This window comes from Zalophus californianus, chromosome 8 (genome assembly GCF_009762305.2).
Source record: "Zalophus californianus isolate mZalCal1 chromosome 8, mZalCal1.pri.v2, whole genome shotgun sequence".
NCBI lineage: Eukaryota > Metazoa > Chordata > Mammalia > Carnivora > Otariidae > Zalophus > Zalophus californianus.
The window spans coordinates 35106931-35130032 of record NC_045602.1 but is presented as its reverse complement, the minus strand read 5'-3'; the positions used below and the strand labels follow the sequence as shown (position 1 = coordinate 35130032).

Sequence of the window (23102 nt, the reverse complement as noted above, 5' to 3'; positions counted from 1 at the left end):
TGTGTTCCCACATCATTTTCTCTGCCTACCAAAATCCTGTGCCTCCTTCTCCATCCAGCTCAGCTGTCTCGGCCTCCAGGAAGCCTTCCCCTGTCCCTGCCTCAGAGCACTTGGCCATAGCCCGGCCCTGCCGGCCTTGTGTCACCGTGGGTGGACCAGCACCTGCCATTTGTCTCTGTATGTTCCTCAAAGGGGAGGACTGCTCTTTGGTCAGCATCTCAAAGGCAGCACTTGGGATCGTTCTGACACTCTCAGGGCCCACCTCAGTGCCTGCAGATCCTCGGCGATGACAAATACTTCCTCACTGGGATGAAATTTTTCTCTCCCCTACTGTTGGGCGCTTAGTAACTGGCCCACAAATCTTTGTTGACTTGATTTGAGGATGGAATGAAGAAAGACTAGCACTGGGGAGGCATTTGTACCCCCAATTATTTACAAGAAATTGCAGGGGCCTGAAGTTATAAACTATACACTGGCAGTGCAGCTGGTGGCCCGTGTGTCCTAGCTTCCTGGAGTGGCGGTGGTGGTCTAGCTGACAGCCACACTCAGGCTGGCAAGCCTGGCACCTTGTGGACCCCGGGGGGAGCCAGAGGGGCAGGAGAGGGGAAAGAAGGCTTGGAGAAACACTGGCTGTGGTATTTTTGGAAGGGAAGCCAGCATTTCAGCTTGAACTTTACAACACACTCTTCCAAGATTTTCTCTCATAAAGCCAGTAATAGAATCATTAATGTCACTTTTTTAATTTCACCTGAGCAATTCTGAGGTTTGATGACCAGCAAGCTGATGGCTTGGGAGGTTGCTCTAATAACTTTATTTTCACAAAATGAAAGAAAATGGCCCCGTTGTTGTTGTTGTTGTTGTTAAACACACTAGGTGGTTTTTCTTTTCTTTCTTTATTTTTTTATTTTTATTTTTATTTTTTAAAGATTTTATTTATCCGACACTGAGAGACGCAGCGAGAGAGGGAACACAAGCAGGGGGAGTGGGAGAGGGAGAAGCAGGCTTCCCGCCGAGCAGGGAGCCCGACGCGGGGCTCGATCCCAGAACCCCGGGATCATGACCTGAGCCGAAGGCAGGCGCTTCACGACTGAGCCACCCAGGCGCCCCCTTTCTTTATTTTTTTAAAGATTTATTTATTTATTGGAGAGAGAGAGAGAGAGACAGAGCACAAATGGGGGATGGTGGGAAGTAGCAGAGGGAGAGGGAGAGAGAGAGAGTCCTCAAGTAGACTCTGGGCTGAGCTCAGAACCCGATACAGGGCTAGATCCCAGGACCCTGAGACAATGACCTGAGCCCAAACCAAGAGTGGGCCACTTAACCGACTGAGCCACCCAGGCACCTCATTAGGTGGTTTTTTTTTGTTTTGTTTTGTTTTTTTAAAGATTTTTTATTTATTTATTTATTTGAGAGAGAGCACAAGAGGGAAGAGGGTCAGAGGGAGAAGCAGACTCCCCGCCGAGCTGGGAGCCCGATGTGGGACTCGATCCCGGGACTCCAGGATCATGACCTGAGCCGAAGGCAGTCGCCCAACCAACTGAGCCACCCAGGCGCCCATTAGGTGGTTTTTAGACAATTGAACAGTAGGTTAAGAGTCAAAGCAGAGCTGGAGATCCAACCCCAACTCCTAGTGAGAGCCAACCAGCATGGGTGCTCTGGTTTGCAGGTCTAAAAGCTATTGACCGTAGCTTCAAGAACATTTTGGCATGCCTTGTGCCAACCTCTCAGGTCTTTGCCCTTCTTCTCCGAGGCTGTCTCCAGAGCGTGCCTGCAGAGGATGTGTTAGGAGAGTGGCTGACTGAGCCATGGTGGAACCCCACCAGTGGTCCTTACCCAGGGTGTCAGGCCTGCAAACACTTTAGGTGGCATTTCCATCCACAGCCCTTCAGTGGCTCTCCTGAGACCACCAGTGTGGCTGGCCAGAACTCTGGGTTTATGAAACCAAGGGAAGTTACCCACGGCTCAGCTGGCTTAGGATCCCTTTATCTGACCAATGGGCTCCTCACTGGCAGTGGGGAAAAGAAATATGTTTAGGTCATCAGAAACTGGCAGAGGTCACCAAGAGGTGACTAGAGGCAAGAGAAGGGGCTTGAGGTCTGGGCGGGGACTTGGGGTAGGACTTCCAGCCTTGTTTCTCTAAGGACAAACCTGTTGAAATTGACCTCCAAACACCACCACCTGATTTCCCAGCCAAACTGGCTTCTTCCCTTGCAACGCTTGCCATGGACTTCAGCTGCATACCTCAAGGCTGTTGGAAAAAGTCATCTTTTCTTAAAAAATAATAATAAAAATAAAAAATCCCTTTTTGAAGACGGCAGCGCATCCCACCACCCAGGGCGGGTGTCACAGAACAAACACGGGTCTTTGGGCTCTGTTTCAAGCCATTAATTTAATGGCTCTGGTGCTTGGAAGCTCTGCCGAGGACAAGAGTCACCCTGTTATATAAACATGTTCATCTGGCTGAAAACATGTTATTGTTTTCTGAGTAATGGTCGTTTGAAGTAATGTGTGTGTGTGTTTTTCCCTTCTGATCGTTGTATTATTTAGGCTCCTTTGGAAAAGCGGTAATAGCCCCATGAAGCTCAAAGGATGACAGCATTTCCTTTCCTCCCGATCAGATCGGGTATTAGAATCATTTTGCACAAGCTGAGGGCTGGTACCCGGCCATCACTGCTGAGAAGATAATTAGGAGATAATGTCAGTGGCAGAGAAAGTTGTCAGAGCAGAGTGGTCTCCTGCCGCTCTCGGAGTGCTAAGTGTGGATGTGGGGAGGGCAGGGGGAGCAGAATCCTTAGTGCGAATGAATGTGGTGGAAGAGCCCAACAATCCCTTGGCTGCTAAGGAGATGATCATCTGGCGGCAATATTCTGCCGACAGCGAATCCTACCAAATGCCCATCTTGTTCCCCGCTCCCCGAACTCCCGTCCATAGATGTGGGCAGAGGCGGGTGTCACTGATTATTACAACACACAGCTGAGATAAGGAGACAGCTAATTGAATTTAATTCACTGAGGAGGCAACCAATTTTGTGCCGAAGCTTAACTTCTGGAGGGTAAATGGTTTGCACTTGGTGCTCATCTCCTGCAAACTGAATGCCAATCCCTTTTGCAAGACATTGTTCCGTCGAAGGGCAGAATGGTGGGCAGTCAGGGAACAGCCCGCAGGGGACCCGGGGCCTGGCCTTTAGCCCATGTTGGTGGGTTGGCCTGCTGCCCAAGGGATGCACACACGACAGGGACCAGTGTCTGCGAGGCAGGCTCTGTGATGAGACTGGTCCAAATTTAGATTGCCCAAAGTAAACAAAAATGCAACTTTCCCTCTCCACTGTATGTGACAGCTAGTAGAACGTTTGGAATATATGTGTGTGTGCGATTGCAGTGCTTATTTATGGAAAAACTGTTCCTTGAGGCTTTGGATAGTAGGTGATACCATGTATTTCTAAACTTTGTCTGTCACCAGCGGTCAGCAGTCGGCTGTCTTGTTTGTGTTTCTCTTGGGTGCAGAGTCTTTGTTCCCTGGTCCCTTTTCTCTCTCTTTCCTTCCCACCCTTATCTGTTTTATTTCAGAGCTGACCTGGGATGCTAGCACACATTTTCCTCCTGGGAAAACTAATTAACATTTAATCTCCAACTGAGTACTTAGCACAGTACGTGGCCCATCATAGATACTCAACAAGAATTCGTGGGATGGATAAGTGAAAAAAACCAACTGTTCTATGTTTGTCTTTTTGCCAAGGAACTAGACAGGAGAGGTGGTGACTTCAGTGCTTTTGGGTTGTGATGGTGATGGTTTGGTCCATGAAAATGTTATCCACCCGAACTGGGGTGTCTCAAGGAAGGTTATCATTCTTCACGTGCACTTGGGAGTGGCTGTCTAAACATTGTGGACCAAGGGGGGGCATCCACTGCCACAGAGCCTAGCAGTTCACTTGGGTTCTTCATACCCAGAAGGGTCCTGTCGCTTATGACAACGAGTTTGGTGGCATTCTTCTTTTTAGCTCACACTTGAGAACCAAGGAATGAATGCAGATACTCACATAGACCAGTGTGGAAGAGTCACTGGCTGAAAACAGTCAGATAAAACAAAATTAATTATAGCAAGAAAAGGAAAAAAAAAAAAAGGAGTTCATTCTACCAGAATGAACTCGATGGATTTATAATTACTGAGATTTATTTTCCTTTGAGAAGAAACACTTATCAGAGATGGACTTTGATGAACCAAGGCTGGAAAGTGATAACTGCATAGCGAATGTGGCAAAGCCAGGAGGTGGGAGAAAGAGGAGAATTGTTAGCTAAAGTCAGAAATGCCAATGGGATGTTTCCTGTACGTATATCAGCCTTGGGGCTGAAAACCAGTCGTTCTCCAGGGGTTCAATGTGGACCTTGAGGGGTGGAGAATGTATATATATTTCCTACAATTATTTATATTTTTTACAAAATGGAAACATTCCTCCTTTTTCTTATAAAACTTTATAGAATTTTAAAATATTAAAAAAAGTAAATAAAATCAAAGACGTACATCCATGTAATCTTACCTTGTAGTAGTGACCATGTTGAGAGGACATTGGTCCTGTTTTATCCCCGTGGGGCTCCCCTCAGGTCACCTGAAAACAGGTCTCATATGCACAGCCCAAGCAAGGGGAAGTGAATGTCCCCATAGATCCATCTGTGTGGGGCAATTCTGAGGGCCCTCAGGAGGTGATGCCCCAGGGGACCCCACAACACCCAACACACCCTTGGTTGGCTCTGTTCCTTCCAATCTCATTATTCTTTCTAAGGTCATCTCCCAAATAAAGTTCTTGCACCCAAATGCTTGCCTCACGGTGTGCTTGGGAAGCCCTACTGCATTCATAACCACCTCCTCGATTTACACTACCTGCACCCAGGATCAGGGAAGGGCCATGGCTTGGAGGCATTCCTGCCTTTCTGCCTCATTCTGTTCTCTCCTATCCAAGCCTCTCTGGTCCTCATCTCTGTGTTTCTTTTGCTGCTCAGCTTTCTGGTCCAGAGCCCATCTCTCATCTCACAGAATCACATTCCCACCCAACACACCTTTCCTTTCCTTTCTTTCTTTTTTTTAAAGATTTTATTTATTTATTTGAGAAAGAGAGAGAGATAGTGAGAGAGGGAACACAAACAGGGGGAGGGGCAGAGGAGAGGGAGAAGCAGACTCCCCGCTGAGCAAGGAGACTGAAGTGGGGCTTGATCCCAGGACCCTGAGCCGCAGGCAGATGCTTAACCGACTGAGTCACCCAAGTGACCCCCTTTTCTTATTTATTTTGGTAATATAAATACACTGTAGAGGCACACCCTAATTTACAGCTCAACACGCACATATTCAGTCATCATTTGCTCAAGCACACACGTGGATCATCATTGTGTCAAGCGCAGGACAGATGAGAGGAATAGGTCTTGTGTCTACCTTCAAAGCAGGGGAGTAGGAAGATAGAGACAGACATCTGTGAAATAGGTACAGTATAATAGGCCAACTGCTATCATACACACTGGGGAAGAGAGTTGGTTATTGGAGTTAGGAACTCAGAATGCAATAGAAACAATGTAATGTTTGCTGGTGGCCACCCAGGTGTAATAGGTTGAGTGATGGCACCCCAAAGATGTCCACATTCTAATCCCCAACACCTGTGCATATATTAATTTACCTGGTAAAAGAGACTGTAGATATAATTAAATCACACATCTTGAGAAGGGGAGATTAACCTGGATTATCCAAGAAATAATCCCAAGAGCCCTTGTAAGAGGGAGGTAGAGATGTCAGGCTCAGAGAGAGAAAGATTTAAAGATGCTACACTGCTATCTTTGAAGACAGAGGAAGAGACCATGAGGCAAAGAATGAAGGCATCCTCGAGAATCTGGAAAAGGAACCAGCCCTGCCAATGCTTTGACCTTAGTCCAGTGGAACTGATTTTGGATTTCTGGCCTCCAGAATTATGAGTAGATTTATATTATGTTAAGTCACTAAATATATGGTAATTTGCTATAGCACTAATAGGAAACTAATACAGCAGGTGAATAAATAAACCTGTTACCAGGGGCTCCTGGGTAGCTTAGTTGGTTAAGCATCTAACTCTTGATTTCAGCTCAGGTCTTGATCTCAGGGTCGTAAGTTCAAGCCCTGCGTTAAAAAAACGAAGCAAAAGAAAAGAAAAGAAACTTGTTACTAGATAAAATACAAGACACTCAGTTAAATTTGAATTTTAGATAGAAGATGAATAGTTTTTTTTAGTACAATTCTTTTTGGTGTAAGTATGTCTCATGCAATATTTGGGATGTACCTATACTGAAAAATAATTTGTGGCTTATCTGAACTTCAAATTTAACAGAGTATTTCATATTACTATTAGTTAAACCTGGCCACCCTACCAGTGGCTGAATTGGGCAGCGGCCCCCTCAAGGGTAAGTGTGGGTGCCCGGGCCTCTGGGGACCCACCATCTGTTTCCCAGTCCCTTGGAAAACTGAGCCCTTCTTATTCCCAACTACCTCCAGTGTCCTGGTCCTCGAGCCCAGCCACAGGACGGCCCTGAGGATGAAGAAAGGGAGGTCTGGATGGAAAGCAAGACCCCCCCCCACCAGCCGTGCAAGTAAGTACTGGTCCTTCCCGCACCAGCACTGGGGCGCAGGCAATTGCTCTGGCCTTAGGAGACCCTGCAGGGCGCTGCGACTAGATCCATGCGTGACCTTCACGATCCCCTGGCCGAATGAATACAACACTGAGAGGCTAGCAAAGCTGCTAGGAGGAATTGTCATCATCTCTGTGGTTTAAGAAATGCAAATCAAAGCAACAAAATATAATTTTTGCGAATGAGAATTATTATAAATTAGCTAAATTATTATAAGTTAGCTAAAATTTGAAAGATAAGAGTGGCAGCTAACTTTGTGGGGTGCTCAGGTCATCCCCGGCACTTTGAGAAGGATTCCCTGATGCAGCACCCACAGCGACCTTTGCTGCTGGTTCCGTCATCCTCATTCCTTATAGAGAGTGAGGCTTAGTGAAGCGAGCAGGTGGTGTAGCCGTGAGGAGGAGCAGGGCTGAGGCTCCACGCTCCAGCCTGCTCTTTTCTCACACACCCCCGGGGTAGAGGGGATAGAGGAATGGCTGCAGTCTCTCTGTGAGGTAACTTGACAATACCTAACAAAATTTAGATGCATAGCCTCATCAACCCCGATTGCTCAACAATTTTTTTTTTAAGATTTTATTTATTTATTTGACAGAGAGAGAGGGAGAGAGCACAAGCAGGGGGAGTGGCAGGCAGAGGGAGAACCAGGCTCCTGGCTGAGCAGGGAGCCTGATTCGGGGCTCGATCCCAGGACCCTGGGATCATGACCTCAGATGCTTAACTGACTGAGCCCCCCAGGCACCCCAATAGGAGCCTATTAAAATAAATTATGGCACATTCATACACATGGGGTGTATTGATAAGGGTGAGTGTGTGCACGTACACATGCATGTGTGTGCGTGTGTTGTGTAAAGAGATGTCTTGACAACATAGGAGCATTGTTGGGAAAATAGAAAGTTGTAGAATAGTATAACATCATTTTATTTTGGTGAAAAATCTATATTTATCTATACTACATTTTATACTTTCTACCTATATTTATCTGTCTATATTATCTATACATTTATATTTATATCTCTGTCTATATTTAATCACAAAATCTTTAATGAACAGGTATTATTTTTGAAGTCAAGGCAAAAAACATTACCATATTTGAGTTTCTCTGAACTTCTGCTCATTCCCCACCAGGCAGAGTCCTTGTCGGGCCCTTGGCTCAGATGGCCTCAGGGCCTTGAACCCTGCTGTCCTCAGGGCGTGGAGTGTTGCCTGCCCTCCTGCCCCAACATACCCATCGAATTCTCCTCTTCCTTCAAGGTCGGTTCAGCATCCATCCACCACTGCAGCCACTCCTCCAGGAGAGGTTCCCAAACTAGCAGATTCTGGGCAGTATTATCTTGAAAGCATCTAGATCACATTCACGCACAATTTTGCACTTTCGCAAAGCCCTCTGTGGTACCTTCACCATGCCTTGGGTAAGCACCAACAGACTGTAAATGTCTCGACAGCAGATGTAGATCTTACTCTCCTCTGGTTTTCCCTTCAGCCTCCTAGCAAACCCCAGGACAGGTGCTGGCTGTTGCTGAACAGAGAGGCAGAGCCATAATCAAGAGTCACCTCTACTGTGCCCTTGCCAGATAGGATGCAATAGAGCGGTGGAAAGGTTTCCCTGCAAACATTTATGGTTTGCATCTCTTGGTCTGTATTCCTTGAATCTGTTGACTTATGAAGTTAAAGATAATTGCAAATGTTACTGAGGATTTTATTTATTTATTTATTTATTTATTTAATTTTACTTTTTAAAGATTTTATTTATTTATTTGAGAGAGAGAGCACACATGCAGGGGTGGGGCAGAGGGAGAGGGAGAAGCAGACTCCCCACTGAGCAGGGAGCCTGATGCAGGTCTCAATCCCAGGACCTTGAGATCATGACCTGAGAGCGAAAGGCAGATGCTTAACTGACTGAGCCACCCAGGTGCCCCTATTTATTTATTTTAAATATTCATTTATTTATCTTAGGGGGGGAGGGGAGGAGGAGAGGGAGAGTCCCAAGCAGACTCCACACTGAGCGCAGAGCCTGACACAGGTCCCCAGGACCCCCAGACCACGACCCTAGCTGAAATCAAGAGTCAGATGCTCAACTGCCTGCACCACCCAGGTGCCCCTAAAACACCTATAATTCTACCCCCTTATTCTCCCTTTTCATAAAACATGTAAAGTAAAATAGGAATGGAAAATATCCTCTCGCTATCCCAGAGTTAAACCCTGTGAGTTAATGATTAGGCACAAACCAAGCTAGACTTTTGTTTCTATGTATATATTAAATGTAATATCTTTCCATATTCTTCTATATCTATTATCCATCTGTCTATCTACAGCAGTCTATCTATCTATTGCTATCTATCATCTTGATAGAAGCAGAAGCTTGTGAGGGCGCCTGGGTGGCTCAGTTGGTTAAGCGACTGCCTTCAGCTCAGGTCATGATCCCGGAGTCCCGGGATCGAGGCCCACATCGGGCTCCCTGCTCAGCAGGGAGTCTGCTTCTCCCTCTGACCCTCCCCCCTCTCATGCTCTCTCTCTCAAATAAATAAATAAAATCTTAAAAAAAAAAAAGAAACAGAAGCTTGTGTTCCCGTACTCTCAGCAGTTGTCAGGTCCAGAACCCAAGAAGTTTCTACCATGCTCTCCCCTTTGTATCTGCTATCAGAAAATTCCATGGAGCACGAAAAGATGCTCAGCATCACTGGTCATTAGGGGAATGCAAATGGCAACCATGAGATACCACTTCATTCTGATTCGGATGGCTATTAAAAACCAGACAATAACGAGTGTTGGGTGAGGATGTGAAGAAATGGAACCCCTGTACACTGCTGGGGGGAATGTAGAACAGAGCAGTCCCTGTGGAAAGTGGTATGATGGCTCCCCCAAAAAGGAAACAGGGTGACATGTGATTCAGCAATTCTACTTCTGGGTAAATACCCCAAAGAAGTGAAATCAGGAACTCAGACAGATACTTGTACCCTCCTGTTCACAGCGGTGTTATTCACAGTAGTCAAAAGAGGGCAGCAACCTAAGTGTCCATTGACCAATGAATGGATAAACTAAGTATGGTACATACATAGGATGGAATATCAGTCAGTCTTAAAAAGGGAGGACCTTTGGACACATGTTACAACATGGATGATCCTTGAAGACGTAATGCTAAGTGAATGAAGCCTGTTGCAAAGGACGAATATTGTAGGATTCCTGTTAGATGAGGTTCCTAGAGTAGTCAAATTCAGAAGCAGAAATTAGAATGGTGGTTACCAAGGGCTGTCGGGCGAGGTGGGGGAACGGGGAGTTAGTGTTTAATGACTACAGAATTTCAGTTGGGAAGATGAAAATGTTCCAGAGATGGATGCTGGTGATGGTTGCACAAAAATGTAAGTACTTAATGCCACAACCCTGTGCACTTAAAAATGGTCAAAACAGTAGATTTCTTGTTATGTGTATATATATATGTATATATATATTTTAAGATTTTATTTATTTATTTGACACAGGGAGAGAGACAGCTAGAGAGGGAACACAAGCAGGGGGAGTGGGAGAGGGAGAAGCAGGCTTCCCGCAGAGCAGGGAGCCCGATGCGGGGCTCGATCCCAGGACCCTGGGATCATGACGTGAGCCGAAGGCAGATGCTTAAGGACTGAGCCACCCAGGCGCCCCTCCTGTTATGTATATTTTACCACACACACACAAAATAGCTTTGTGAAGGAGTCAAGGGTGGTGTTCTGTCCCACAAAGAAGTGTACTCTTCTAGTAATAAAGCCTGCTGGTTTGGAGTCTTCAGCAGGTGCCAGGCACCAAGCCAACAGTTTGTATGCATTATTTTGTTTTCTTCTCTCAGTCACCCTGAGGCCGGTACTACTGCTGCCATCTTCACTGTACAGAGCAGAAAACTGGGCAGAAAGAGGTTTGGGTGACTTGCCCAAAGTCTCCAGCTGAGAAGCAGTCAGGACTGGAAGTCACGGTGGCTGGCTTCAGAGCCCAATTACCTTCAGCCCTCATGCTGGACCCTCTTTCTCCTAAAAGACAAATCCAGTGACCGGGCAGGCCGCAACTCTAGGTAAGGGGCTGAATGCAGGTTCTCAAAAAGCGAGCACCAGCGGAGCCTTGCATTCCCGGACGTGGATCAATGCCATGGACTTTGACCAGTTCTGCGTTCCCAGGACCTTCGAAGGTTCCAGCAGCGATGAGAGAGTTTCCCTGTGCTTTGCAGAACACACTATCCCACTGCACCTGCCGTCTCTTCTCCCCCGCGGCGCGCCCCCCCTTCCCTCAGAATCCGCTGCCTTTTTGACATGAAAAATGTACTATAATGAGTCTACCGGCTAATTAATTAAAAGGGGAAAAAATCCCAATCTTCAAATATGAAATGATTAATTACATAAGCATTAACGCCTCTGCACACTCAGAACGGCACGTCTTTAATGTAAAACTTTTCCAGCACATTATTTTCTGCTGACGTGGATGTTTTCTGCCCATACAAAGCCGACTTCTCATACACGCCGGTCCATTTCACAGCAAACGGCCCCAAACGGTGTTTATCCCGCTCATTAGGAGCCTGTATCAACGAAGCAGGCCTGGCTGAGCGCCCTGTGCGGGCCTGGCCCTGCTGGGCTGGCGCGTCTGCGTTCTCCGCACCCACGAGCCCCCTGGGACGCCCCCACGCCCCTCCCCACCGCTTAGGGGCCCCGGCGCTTTCCGCAAGACCAGGCCGGAGCCCTGACATCAGACAGCATCGTCGGGGGATGCTTGCCCTTCATGGCTTTTTAACAGCCTGTTGTCTGGCGCACAGACTCGCGACTTCCGAGCTGCGGGCAGCCTGCATCTTTTAGGTTTTGTTTTGTTTTTAACCAGAAGAACCTCACCCCTCTCTTCCTCCCCTGCTTCCCAGCCGGTGCCCTGCTCGAAAGGCCTTTGTTCTGCCTTCTCGTGCCCCCTCTGCCTGACCTTTGCACCTTGCAGGAAGTGGGGTCAGGGCTTCCGGGCCTGCTCTGCAGGGGCTGCTGGGGTCTCGCGTCTGGGTGGGCAGCAGGGAGGTCTGGGGACTGCCCCTTCCCTGGTTCCTGTTGTCCCTGGGCGGAGGCCACTTGTCCACCCCAAGAGTGGCGCCCAGATCGGGTGATGTGAGCCGGGTGCTGAGGAGTCAGTAAGCCCGTGACACGCTTCTCAGAGGAATTAGCTGCCACTTCATAAGCAGGAATGTTGCCGGGCACTGCATGGTCGGATGGAGTGGTTGTCTCGATCGGGGTGGGCAACCTCACCTGGCATTAGCAAGAGAAGAACTTGTTTATGCTTCTGGCTGTAAAAGTCATAACCTGACAGGAGAAGCCTACAGAGGCAAAGCTCTACATGCCTCAGAGATGGAGATATTAATGGAGGGCACATGCTGAGAATGACACTTCCATTTTCCAGAAGCATAAAATGGTATTTTTTTCCCATAGAAATTGTGAAAAAGAGAAGCTATTATGGTTCAACATTTAGACAGGCATTAAAGCACTTTTGATACAAAGTGAAATTATTATTTTTTTCTCACTCCTGTGGCCTGAACTCATTAGCAAATAAGTTGGATTTCCTACTTCTGGGATTTGGACACACAGGAAGGCTGTTCTAGTGTCTCCTTTCTCTTTCCCACTTTGATCCCCTTAAATCTGTGCTGTCCAGTACCATAGCTATCAGCTGTAGGTGGCTATCCAAAGAAAAATTAAAATACTGTAAAATTACAAATTAAATTCTTCAATTGCGCAGCCACATTTCAAGTGCTCGACAGCCACACATGGTTGTCACAGACATAGAACATTACCATCCTCACAGAATGGTCTTTTTTTTTAAGTTGTTTTTTTTTTTAAGATTTTATTTATTTGCTCTTCCCCCTAAGCAGCCTGAGGTGACCTCTGAAAATGGTTCACTATTCGCTTGACCCAGAAAACCCTACGAAATCATGTAAATCAAGAGGTTCAAATCTTCGTGTTCACTTTAAGAGCACACGTGAAACTGCCCAGGCCATCAAGGGTATGCATATCCGAAAAGCCACTGAGTTTCTGAAAGACGTCACTTTACAGAAGCAGTGTGTGCCATTCCATCGCTACAATGGTGGAGTTGGTAGGTGTGCCCAGGCCAAACAGTGGGGCTGGACACAGGGTCAGTGGCCCAAGAAGAGTGCTGAATTTTTACTGCACATGCTTAAAAATGCAGAGAGTAATGCTGAACTTAAGGGTTTAGATGTTGATTCTCTGGTCATTGAGCACATCCAGGTGAACAAAGCCCCCAAGATGCAGCGTAGAACGTACAGGGCTCATGGTCAGATTAACCCATACATGAGCTCTCCCTGCCACACTGAGATGATCCTTACTGAAAAAGAGCAGATTGTTCCTAAACCAGAAGAGGAGGTTGCACAGAAGAAAAAGATATCCCAGAAGAAACTGAAGAAACAAAAACTTATGGCCCGGGAGTAAATTCTGCAGAATAAATGCAAATAAAAATAAAAAGAGAAAAAAAAAGATTTTATTTATTTGTCAGAGAGAAAGAGAAAGAGAGAGAGCACAAGCAGGGGGAGCGGCAGGCAGAGGGAGAAGCAGGCTCCCCGCCGTGCAAGGAGCCTGATGTGGGACTCGATCCCAGGACCCTGGGATCATGACCTAAGCCAAAGGCAGTCACTTAACCACCTGAGCCACCCAGGCGTCCCTAAGTTTATTCTTTTAGTAATTTCTACACCCAATGTGGGGCTTGAACTCACAACCCTGAGATCAAGAGTCCTGTGCTTTACTCACTGAAACAGCCAGGTGCCCCCAGAATATTCTATGGTACTGCTAATCTATCTTTATTATCAAAGTTAACTGTGTGTTTTGGGATAGTATTTATTTATTTATTTATTTTTAAAGCTTTTATGTCTTTATTTGGGGGGGAGAGGGAGAGAGAATCTGAAGCAGACTCCCGCTGAGCACAGGGCCCGATGTGGGGCTTGATCTCCCTACCCTGAGATCATGACCTGGACCGAAACCAAGAGTCAGCCACTCAACTGGCTAAGCCACCCAGTCACCCCTGGGGTAGTATTTATTAAACAGCATTTTTGGATCCTATATGTAATTTAGATAACAAGTCACTGAAACACTTAATAGTTTTCCCCCCTAAATCTCTTCTTCCCCAGACCCCAAAACACACACAGATCCCACTGCCTCAATGCCCCCGCTACATGACTACATGAGGTTGTTTCTTATGTGGTTCTTCTTAGAAATGAAAAGTGCTCCATGATTTTCTAAATCAGAGGCCTGCAAGCCCAGGAGAGGGTATAAATGTCTGCTGGCTCAGCCAACAGCAGCACTGTGGCAGGCCCCCTGCTGCTGCCCTCCTTCCAGAAGCCACCTCACATCCTAACCGGCCTGAGTCCACCCATTTCCCCCTGGGGACCATCCTCTTACAGGAGGGACAGTGTCGCTGTGGCAAAAATGTGACCTGAGGTCATAAGGACAAAACTCCCTGGTGCCTACAAGGTGCTGCTAAATAACTGTGGGCCCCAGGGGCCATCAACTCAGGTTACACGCGGCTTTCTCGAGGGAATTTAATGGAAGGTGATTTCTTTGCTACAATATTTGCAATCAGTGTAAAAGCAGGTTTGGTCTTTTTTTGCTTTGTTTTTAATTCTGAAGCACAAAATCCTTACTGGGAGCAGTTATTCTTGCATCATTTAACTCAGAATCCTACCGTGCTGCTCGCCCCGAAGCTTGCAGGATAAATGGCACTTTTACAACCCACCGGAAATTAAGTGCTATTTGACTGGCAGCATTACAGCTCTCTTGGAAAAGTCTGTGGCCCACCGCTCTCAGTTCACGAATCTGATCAGCCCCCAGCCCTCCCAGAACCTGCAGGAAGTCAGGCCGCTGGCCTGGTTAGCATTCCTGTAGTTAAACCTCATCCTGGATACTGAATGTTGTTGGCTGGACAGGCTTTCAGATCCGAAGGCAGGCACCTCCGGGGAGCTTCATCAGGCCCTCCCAGGGACGGAACGATCTGACGGCCCATGGCACCCAAGAGGCCTTGTAGACCTTCCCCAGGACTGGCCCTGGGATTGCTGCTCCCCTTATCCATTTCTGAGCTGGGGAGGCTTCCCTGTCCCTGTCTGTATTGTGGTTAAAGTCTGAAAGGCCCTCCTGTGGTTGGAAGGCCCTCTGCAAATGCAGTCTCCGCAGCCTATTGGAAAACAGTAATACTCCATTGTTTCTGAAAGAATCCTTCCAATTAGAGGAGGCAGAGGAGAAATTATTACAGAGCTAAGTTATTAGATCTGTTCCATGGAACATTTTTTAAAAACCAAGCTCATTTTCCTGAGAGAAAATGTAATGCAATCGCTTTCTCTTTTAAAGCACCTGATGCCACCAGGCTGCCTCTAGCAGCAAGCTGGCGACGGAAAACAAGGGGATGTTGCTGTGATGAGAACATGGCTGGGGGTGGGTGCCAGGCAGGACAATGCCAAGAAGCCAAAAACAACAAGAGGGAAAAAAATGAAGTGAGATCCACCCAGATGGTAAACACAGCACCAGAGCTCCACAAACACACACACAGGCCCCTCCTACGGTGGGGGGTGTGGGGGGGAGGGGGGGTAGCAGCCGGCGGGTCAGTCTAGAGACGAACAGAAACTGCTGGGGGTCTGAAAAGACTGGGCACTAACTGGGGTTGTTATCACGATGGTAATTCTGGGAGTCCCCGTTTGTTGGATGTCTGCTCTGGCCAAGGCTGGGGGATGGGTGGGTCAGAGCAAAGGGTTCATAGGATCTGGCAAAAGCCATCCTGTCTGCCCGGTTGCTGCAACTATCAGCAAGAGTAATAGTGGCTACAGTTTCACGAGGGCTTATGATGTTCTAGGCACTCAGTCTTCACAAAGTAGATATTATGCCCATTTTATAGATAAAGAAACTGAGGGACAGTGAAGTTAAATGAAACATGCTGTGGGAGGTGCATAAACCACCAATTAAACCACTGGGTTCACAAGGTCCTCATTGCACAAGGTGGAACAAGGAAGGTGAATTTTATGATTTGGGAGCAGTTGTTATGAGCTTTTTGTTTTTTTAATTTTTTTTTCTTTAAAGATTTTACTTATTTGAGAGAGAGCGCAGGAGAGAGAGAGAGCACGAGCAGGGAGAGGGGCAGAGGGAGAGGCAGGTTCCCCACTGAGCAGGGAGCCCAACGTGGGGCTCGATCCCAGGACTCTGGGATCATGACCTGGGCCAAAGGCAGACGCTTAATGGACTCGGCCACCTAGGCGCCCCAGTTATGAGCTTTTTACAGTACACACCACGTTCAACTGTTACCTGTGTTATTCATGTTACTAAATCATTTATTTTGACTGAATAAAGGGAATTGGTTTAGAGAGACACTTAATGTAATCTATTCTTCAAATTTGTGGAGTTTTTGTAACGCTCTCAATGTTTCTTTTTAGTGGGTGTGGGAGAGCTGGGGACAGGAAGGAAGGTGGGGTGTTAAAAGGCAAACATAGAAAAGATTCTTCATAAAAAAAGAAAACACGTCTAGAAATGATTGCTCCATAAACAAAACATGAGTGCACACAGCAATTTCATGTTCTCGTTCCACCCACTCGGTTGTTCTTAATGATTCAAGAACAGAACTGCCTGGGCAGATTTACAGCCTATGTGTTCCTGACATCTGTGCTGAAACAAGGCTACGTGTGTGTGTGTGTGTGTGTTTGTGTGTGTGTGTGTGTTTGTGTGTGTGTGTGTGTGTGTGTGTGTTCACAGAGCGCATACTTCTGTTGGGGGGAGGCAGAAAATACAGATATCTTGATTTGAATTTTACCTTTACCATGATTTAAATGAAAATAGATGCAGTTATTTCCCCATATGCATCCATGGGCTGTTAGGATAGGTGCCAGGAAAGAGGACAGGGTAGCCTTGGAGTCTAGGGGTTGAATGAGATGTGATGATCACACAATCACGTGCTAAAAAAAAGGTCTTCTCCATCTCTCTTCACTGTTAGAAAGCCAGGCCTCAACAGAAATCTCTTGCTGGAAATCTTTGGGTTGCTGGGTTCAGTGCTTTAGCAAATTCTCCTCCTGGGTCAGAGTCAGTGGAGGGCGGGGTAGTGGCTGGGGGTTCCAGGTCCGGGGCAAGTGGTGCTTGACTTGGACTTCCCGAGTTTCTCAGTTGTGGTTTTGGGAATGTCATACTCTCTCCAGTCCCCTTTCTTTCAAGGGGGAGATTTGTCTTCCATTAGACACTTTTCCTAGATGTATAACTTCCTCCAAACTTTTTCTTCTGTGGCCTTGCTTCCCAGACTATCGTGGCAATAGTCAGAAGCCTGACCATTTCTTGGAAGAAGACCTCCAGGCCGACCTCCCCATCTCTCCACCCCAACTCAGCCATCTAGAATCATCTGGCAAGCTGTGCCCAGGTGCTAGTGAACACAAACAATCCTGCGATTATAACCCTTCATTTCCCCTCTGAGACTCAAGAGTGGAGAAGTCACTTTCCCAAGGGAACTGAACTTGTCAGTAGGAAGAGCTGGGATTCACGCCCAGGCTGGTCTGATGTTCTAGCCAAGTACCTGTCACTCTCTTCCAGAAGGTGATGTGAAGTTAGACCTATGATTTTGTGTTTCTGTGTAGCAGAAACTTTAGAAATGCCAAATCTCCACTGTTTGAGCCTGAGGTGGAAGGAGAGGCAAGTAAGCATTATGGATTTGGTATTCGAAAATGATGCGATTTTTTACTTTCACACTGATGCTGAAAGATGGGCTATTGTTTTAGTGGCATCCTTGTGTCTTTGGCCTTCAAACTTTCAAGATGGATTCCACATCTTTGGGGGCTGTTTTCATACTGGGTTCTACCTGACAGCTCTGGTCTGTTGTCCCATAGTCTTAACTGATATTTACCACTCTTGAGGAAAGGAGAAAGGAAGAGAGAAAAGCAAGAGAGACAGGTGTATGGTTTGAAGAAATGGAAAGATTTTTAGGTTACAAGTTTTATAGTAACCAGCTAACTTTATACAAACACAAAATCCAGTGGACTTAAAATTCCAATGCTTTATGTCATGCTAAATTAATTTTTGGTTCATATCAGTGACTAGATTCAGTTTTACAATTTTTGCTCAATATTATTTTCCATACAGACTTCCTTTTTATTTATTTATTTATTTATTTATTCATTTTTGAGAGAGAGAGAGCCAGGGGCAAGGGCAAAGGGAGAGGGAGAGAGAGAATCTTAAGCAGGCTCCATGCCCAGTGTGGAACCCGACATGGCGCTCAATCTCACAACCCTGAGATCATGACCTGAGCCAAAATCAAGAGTCAGATGCTTAACTTACTGAGTCACCCAGGTGCCTCTAATCTTATTTAATTCTTGCCATCACCCTCTTAAATTTCAACTTAACTTATTTTGTGGCCTAGAGAGGTTAAGGAACTAGCTTAAGGTCACAAGTCTAGTGCAGAGCTGGGATCTGGACATATTAACTTTCAATGGCTATGGAGCACCCCATGTTTTGATATTGGTTAGAGTCACAAAGATTTTTCCGAAGACAAAAAGTTCTCCTACCTGCAAAGAAAACGATCCATCAACATTTGCCTTCTTGAGACCCAGGTTTTTCATCTCTATTTTTACTTGATCACCAGTTTCCACGGCCATTAGGGTGCTCATGTAAATAACTACCCAGGATGGTCACTCGTTTCTCACAGCAATGTGTGGAGATGATGTTTGTTCTTGTGTTCGTTTGTTCATCATTCACTCTTTCATTCATTCACTCATTTCTCCAATAGCCCTGTGAAGAAGAACCACTATAGTGTTAACCCTAATGGGCAGAACAATCCTCAAGTGACCCCTCCTGCGGCTTAATACTTGGAGACTGTCACTCACTAGGCTCCTCACCTCTATGCAATGATTAAAGAGTATTCTAAATTAATTGGTAGTTTGGGGTAAAAGCGCATGGAAACATTTTACAGTTCTAATTTTTGGGGCTTCTTGGTGGCTCAGTCAGTTAAGCATCTGCCTTCAGCTTAGGTCATGATCTCAGGGTCCTGGAATCGAGCCCCGCATCGGGTTCCCTGCTCCTTGGGGGTTCTGCTTCTTCCTCTCCCTTTGTGTGTGCTCGCTCACTCTCTCTTTCTCAAATAAATACATAAATCTTTAAAAAAATAAAATTCTAATTTTTATGCCTTTTGGGGACTTCGTATAATTTGTCTGTGTCTATACGGACTTACAAATGTTATGCGTGCTCCTTGTAAAATATTGCAACACTGCAGACATGCGTGATGCAAAGAGTGAGGATCCCAGTAGTTAGGAACCACCCTCTGACCCGCGCTGGAGAAGGCGAGTCCTTCCATTCTAGGGACAGGAACAACATCATGTTATCTATACTAAATGTGTATAGATGATGTCAATGTAAAGTTGCAGGAATCTTGTTTTGGATTTCACCTTCTTTTCTCTGTGTAATTAAGTGTATTTAAAATGCTTTAAAATAAATTATGAGTCACACCTCAGCCTTCCTTCACCAGTGAGATGAAATGGGATGTGTCAAAATTGAGTTAAATCCATAATCTCTGCGGATGTGCTTTTGACTTGCACATAACGAAAAGCAGGCAGACAAAAGTGAGGCAGCTTCACACACCATATTGACATTCACCAAGGAGAAGGTCAGAGCAGGGAGTTGATGTCAATATGTTCAGCCTGTACTGCAATAAAGCTGTCCCAGCAACTGCAAGCCCAGCTGCCATTTCCCCTCCTCTGGGTGAGAAATGTGCCATTCAGACCCTCGACTCCTTCTGTGAAAATTACCACGCCTTAACAAAGCTTTAATTGTTTTTCAATAACATCGATATAATCTAGATTTCAGGTTTCAAAGACAAATTTGCACACCAGATAGGGCTCTATTGGACACAAAGCCTAAGAGATGACAGCTGAGATTTCTAGTCTGCCCCATGTAAATTACCAAATAATTGCACGCCAGGTGTCATCGTTCTGAAAAATCATAACATGTGTGTAGCTCTCCATTTTGTTTTCCAATATTTTACTGGGGGGCGTTTGTCTTGGGGATATCACTAGCAGTTTTAAATGTTGGGAAAATGTTTCTCCTCTGCCTTCCTTTTTGCCAAAGAGAGGGTAGACAAAAGCCACAATAAAAAACACATGACACTATTATAGTCCATTTTCTACCAGGCAAACTACCTTAGAATGGGCAAAATGCACGTGCACAAACATGCTCCCCCAGAGGAGAAACGTTCTTCAGTTTGCAGATCTGGCAGCAAAGAAACAGTAAAGTGGGAGAAAGCAGGGCTTCCTGGAGGCCTGTATTGTGGAGATGCCCTCCCCATGGTTAATCAGCCCAGAACGAATGCTCATTACTTATATTTCTGCTCCCCTCTGGCAACACCAAAGCCAGGTGACTTATGAGCCCTTCTGAAGACAGAGAAGGATGGAAGGAACCCGAAAGAGGAGCCCACAATGACCTCAACGACTACAGGGCCCACATGCTTTAACTCGGCTAGACCCACCCCGTGTCAATTTTTAAAAGGCCAATTCTTGGAAAATTAGAGAATTAAAAAAAATTAAGAACTATTTCACATGGAGGCAGTTCCTATTTATATTCAGTACAAACCAATTTAAAATTTATATTGGTCTTCCATCCACTCCCGAGTGCTCTCAGAGAGCCGCCTGCCAGAGCCCATTAGCACACAGTCCTCACAAATGGAGACGTGCGCCTGCAGTCTGGTTCACCCAGAGCCAGACCAGTGTTTGCACTCACTCAAAATCACTTGGCGATTGACAAGCTTCTCTGCACTGGGAACTGTGGTCACTTGCCCTCAGAATAAGATAGTGAACAACCTGAAGGGATCATGATATAAAGAAAGATCATGCTTTGATGTTGGGTGGGATATGCAAATAAGAATGAGAATAGCTGGCTTCGGGGCTGTCAGAGCGCTGTGTTTTATTTGAGAAATGAGACAAAATCTTCCTATGATCAGCCACTCCATGTGACATCCCAACCCACACTCTGCTACTGACATTTTACCTCCCACTGAACAGCCCGGCTGTTGTAACATTTTCAGGATTCTTAATTTATGTCTTGCAGGATCTAAAATCAGATGGCAGGAACTTTAGGAAAATAACCAATGTTGACAGGCACCTTTATTCTTCAAGAAGCTGGTACACCTCAGTGCTGCTAAAAGTTGGGGAATGTTCTCTACTTTCTTTTTCCAATATATGTCCAGAAGACAGTAGAATGGAAGCGAAGAGCTGTCCTAAATCATTTAATTTCTCTTTTCAATCTAAACTCTATTGAAAGCCCTTTCCTTCCACCTAATATCTGTTAGCAGGCTTACAACCCTTTCTCAGTATGAGTGATTCCAGCATTTAAAAAATTAATTAATTAAAAATGTTAATTAATTAATTGATGAATTTAATTTAGAGTAATCAAGAAAAGACTTCTACATATCATCAAGAGCTATGGAAAAGTAAAATGACTAAAAGGTAAGATCAGCAAGTTAACATTTGTGTAAGCTTTATAACTTTCTGAACTGTGGATTCTCAGAACACTAGTGAGGGAAAATATGATGATGATGATGACTCCTACTTTACAGAAGAGGCAAGTGAAGCTCAGAAAATGGAAATGACGAGTTGCAAATCACTCAGCCTTGAAGAAACTGCAACTCAAACCCAAACTGCATCTTCTTTCCATTATACGGCAATGTTGCTTTGTAAAAGCAGCGACTTTGGATGGGCTGATCATACGAATATGCCTGAAACCTTTGCTCTTCAGAGTATTGGCAGTGCTGAGCATTTGGGGCTCTTGGGCTTATATCTGGCAAAGTCAGGACGCTGGTGTAGACCCTAGATCTGGAACACTCAGCCTTCATTCTCCTCCGAATGGATTTATGTCTATTTCTCTATAATGTAGTGCTTAAGAGTACAGACTTTGAGCCGGATGACTAGCTCTGCTACTGACCTGGGCAAGTGACTTTTCTGGGCCTTTTCCAGTACTATAAGATGAAGACAATAATAGCATTTGCCCCATAGGATTGTTGTGAAGATGAAATGAGTTTATTTGTGGGAAATGCTATGTAAAGTTTAGTTAGTATCATCTATCGGTTTTCCACATGCTTTCACAAAAGCATCATAATATGCTTGTGAAAACCTCTAGTTTGATGATAAAGCTAAGAAAAGCCATGCTCCATCCCTGGAGGTAGGAAACTGGTGTACTCCTTTCATACAGTACCTTGCACATAATGGAGGCTTAAAAAACATCTTTATTATTATCTTTTATTATTTGAGTATAGTTGACACACAATATTACATTAGTTTCAGGTGCACAACATAGCGATTGGAGAAGTTAATTTATTATGCTATGTTTACTGCAAGTGTAGCTACTGTTTAAAAAAATCAATATTATAACATCATTGCTATATTCCTTATGCTGTGTCTTTTATTCCTGTGACTTACTCATTCTATAACTAGAAGCCTGTATCTTCCACTCCCCTTCACCCATTACCCCAACCCCCGCACCCCTCTCCCCTCTGGCAAGCATCAGTTTTTGTCTTTACAGGTCTGATTCTGTTTTTTGTTTGCTTATTCAATTTTATTTATTTCATTTTTTAAAAGATTTTATTCAGGGGCTCCTGGGTGGCTCAGTCATTAAGCGTCTGCCTTCGGCTCAGGTCATGATCCCAGGGTCCTGGGATCAAGCCCCGCATCGGGCTCCCTGCTCTGTGGGCAGCCTGCTTCTCCATCTCCCACGCCCCTTGCTTGTGTTCCCTCTCTTGCTGTGTCTCTCTTGGTCAAATAAATAAATAAAATCTTACAAAAAAAGATTTTATTCATTTATTTGAAAGAGACAGAGAGAGAGAACGCAGGAGCAGGGGGAGTGGGAGGCAAAAGGAGAAGCAGACTCCTTGCTGAGCAGGGAGCCTGATACAGGACTCGATCCCAGGACCCTGAGATCATGACCTGAGCTGAAGGCAGACACTTAACTGACTGAGCCACGGAGGTGCCCTCAACTTTTTTCAGATGCCACTTATGAACGAAATCAGATGGTATTTGTCTTTCTCAGTCTGACTTATTTCACTTAACATAATACCTTCTGGGTCCATCCATGAGGTCACAAATAGCAAGATCTCATTCTTTTTTATGGTTCTGTAATATTCCATTATATCTATTTACACACAACATACACACCACATCTTCCTTATTAATTTGTCTACTGATGGAAACTTAAGTTGGTTCCATATCTTGCCTATTGTAAATAATGCTGCAATAAACAGGGGTGCACATATATCTTTATGAATTAGTGTTTTCATTTTCTTTGGGTAAATACTACTGGAATTATTGGATCATATGGTATTTCTATTTTTTAAAAGATCATATTTATTTATTTGAGAGAGAGAGAGAAAGAGTGCGCGCACGGGTGCACATGAGTGTGGAGGGGAGGCACAGAGGGAGAGGGAGAAGCAGACTCCCTGCTGAGCAGGGAGCCTGAAGCCAGGATCCATCCCAGGGCT

At 45.4% G+C, this 23102-nt stretch overlaps 1 protein-coding gene across 1 annotated transcript; it reads left to right on the top strand.

Moving 5' to 3' along the window:
• Window positions 1–12498: 12498 nt before the first annotated feature.
• On the top strand, window positions 12499–13102 carry LOC113937867 (60S ribosomal protein L17-like). Its single transcript, XM_035728926.1, has one exon. The coding sequence runs from the start codon at window positions 12512–12514 to the stop codon at window positions 13064–13066; it is 555 nt and encodes a 184-aa protein (XP_035584819.1). The 5' UTR covers window positions 12499–12511; the 3' UTR covers window positions 13067–13102.
• The last annotated feature ends 10000 nt before the right edge of the window (window positions 13103–23102 follow it).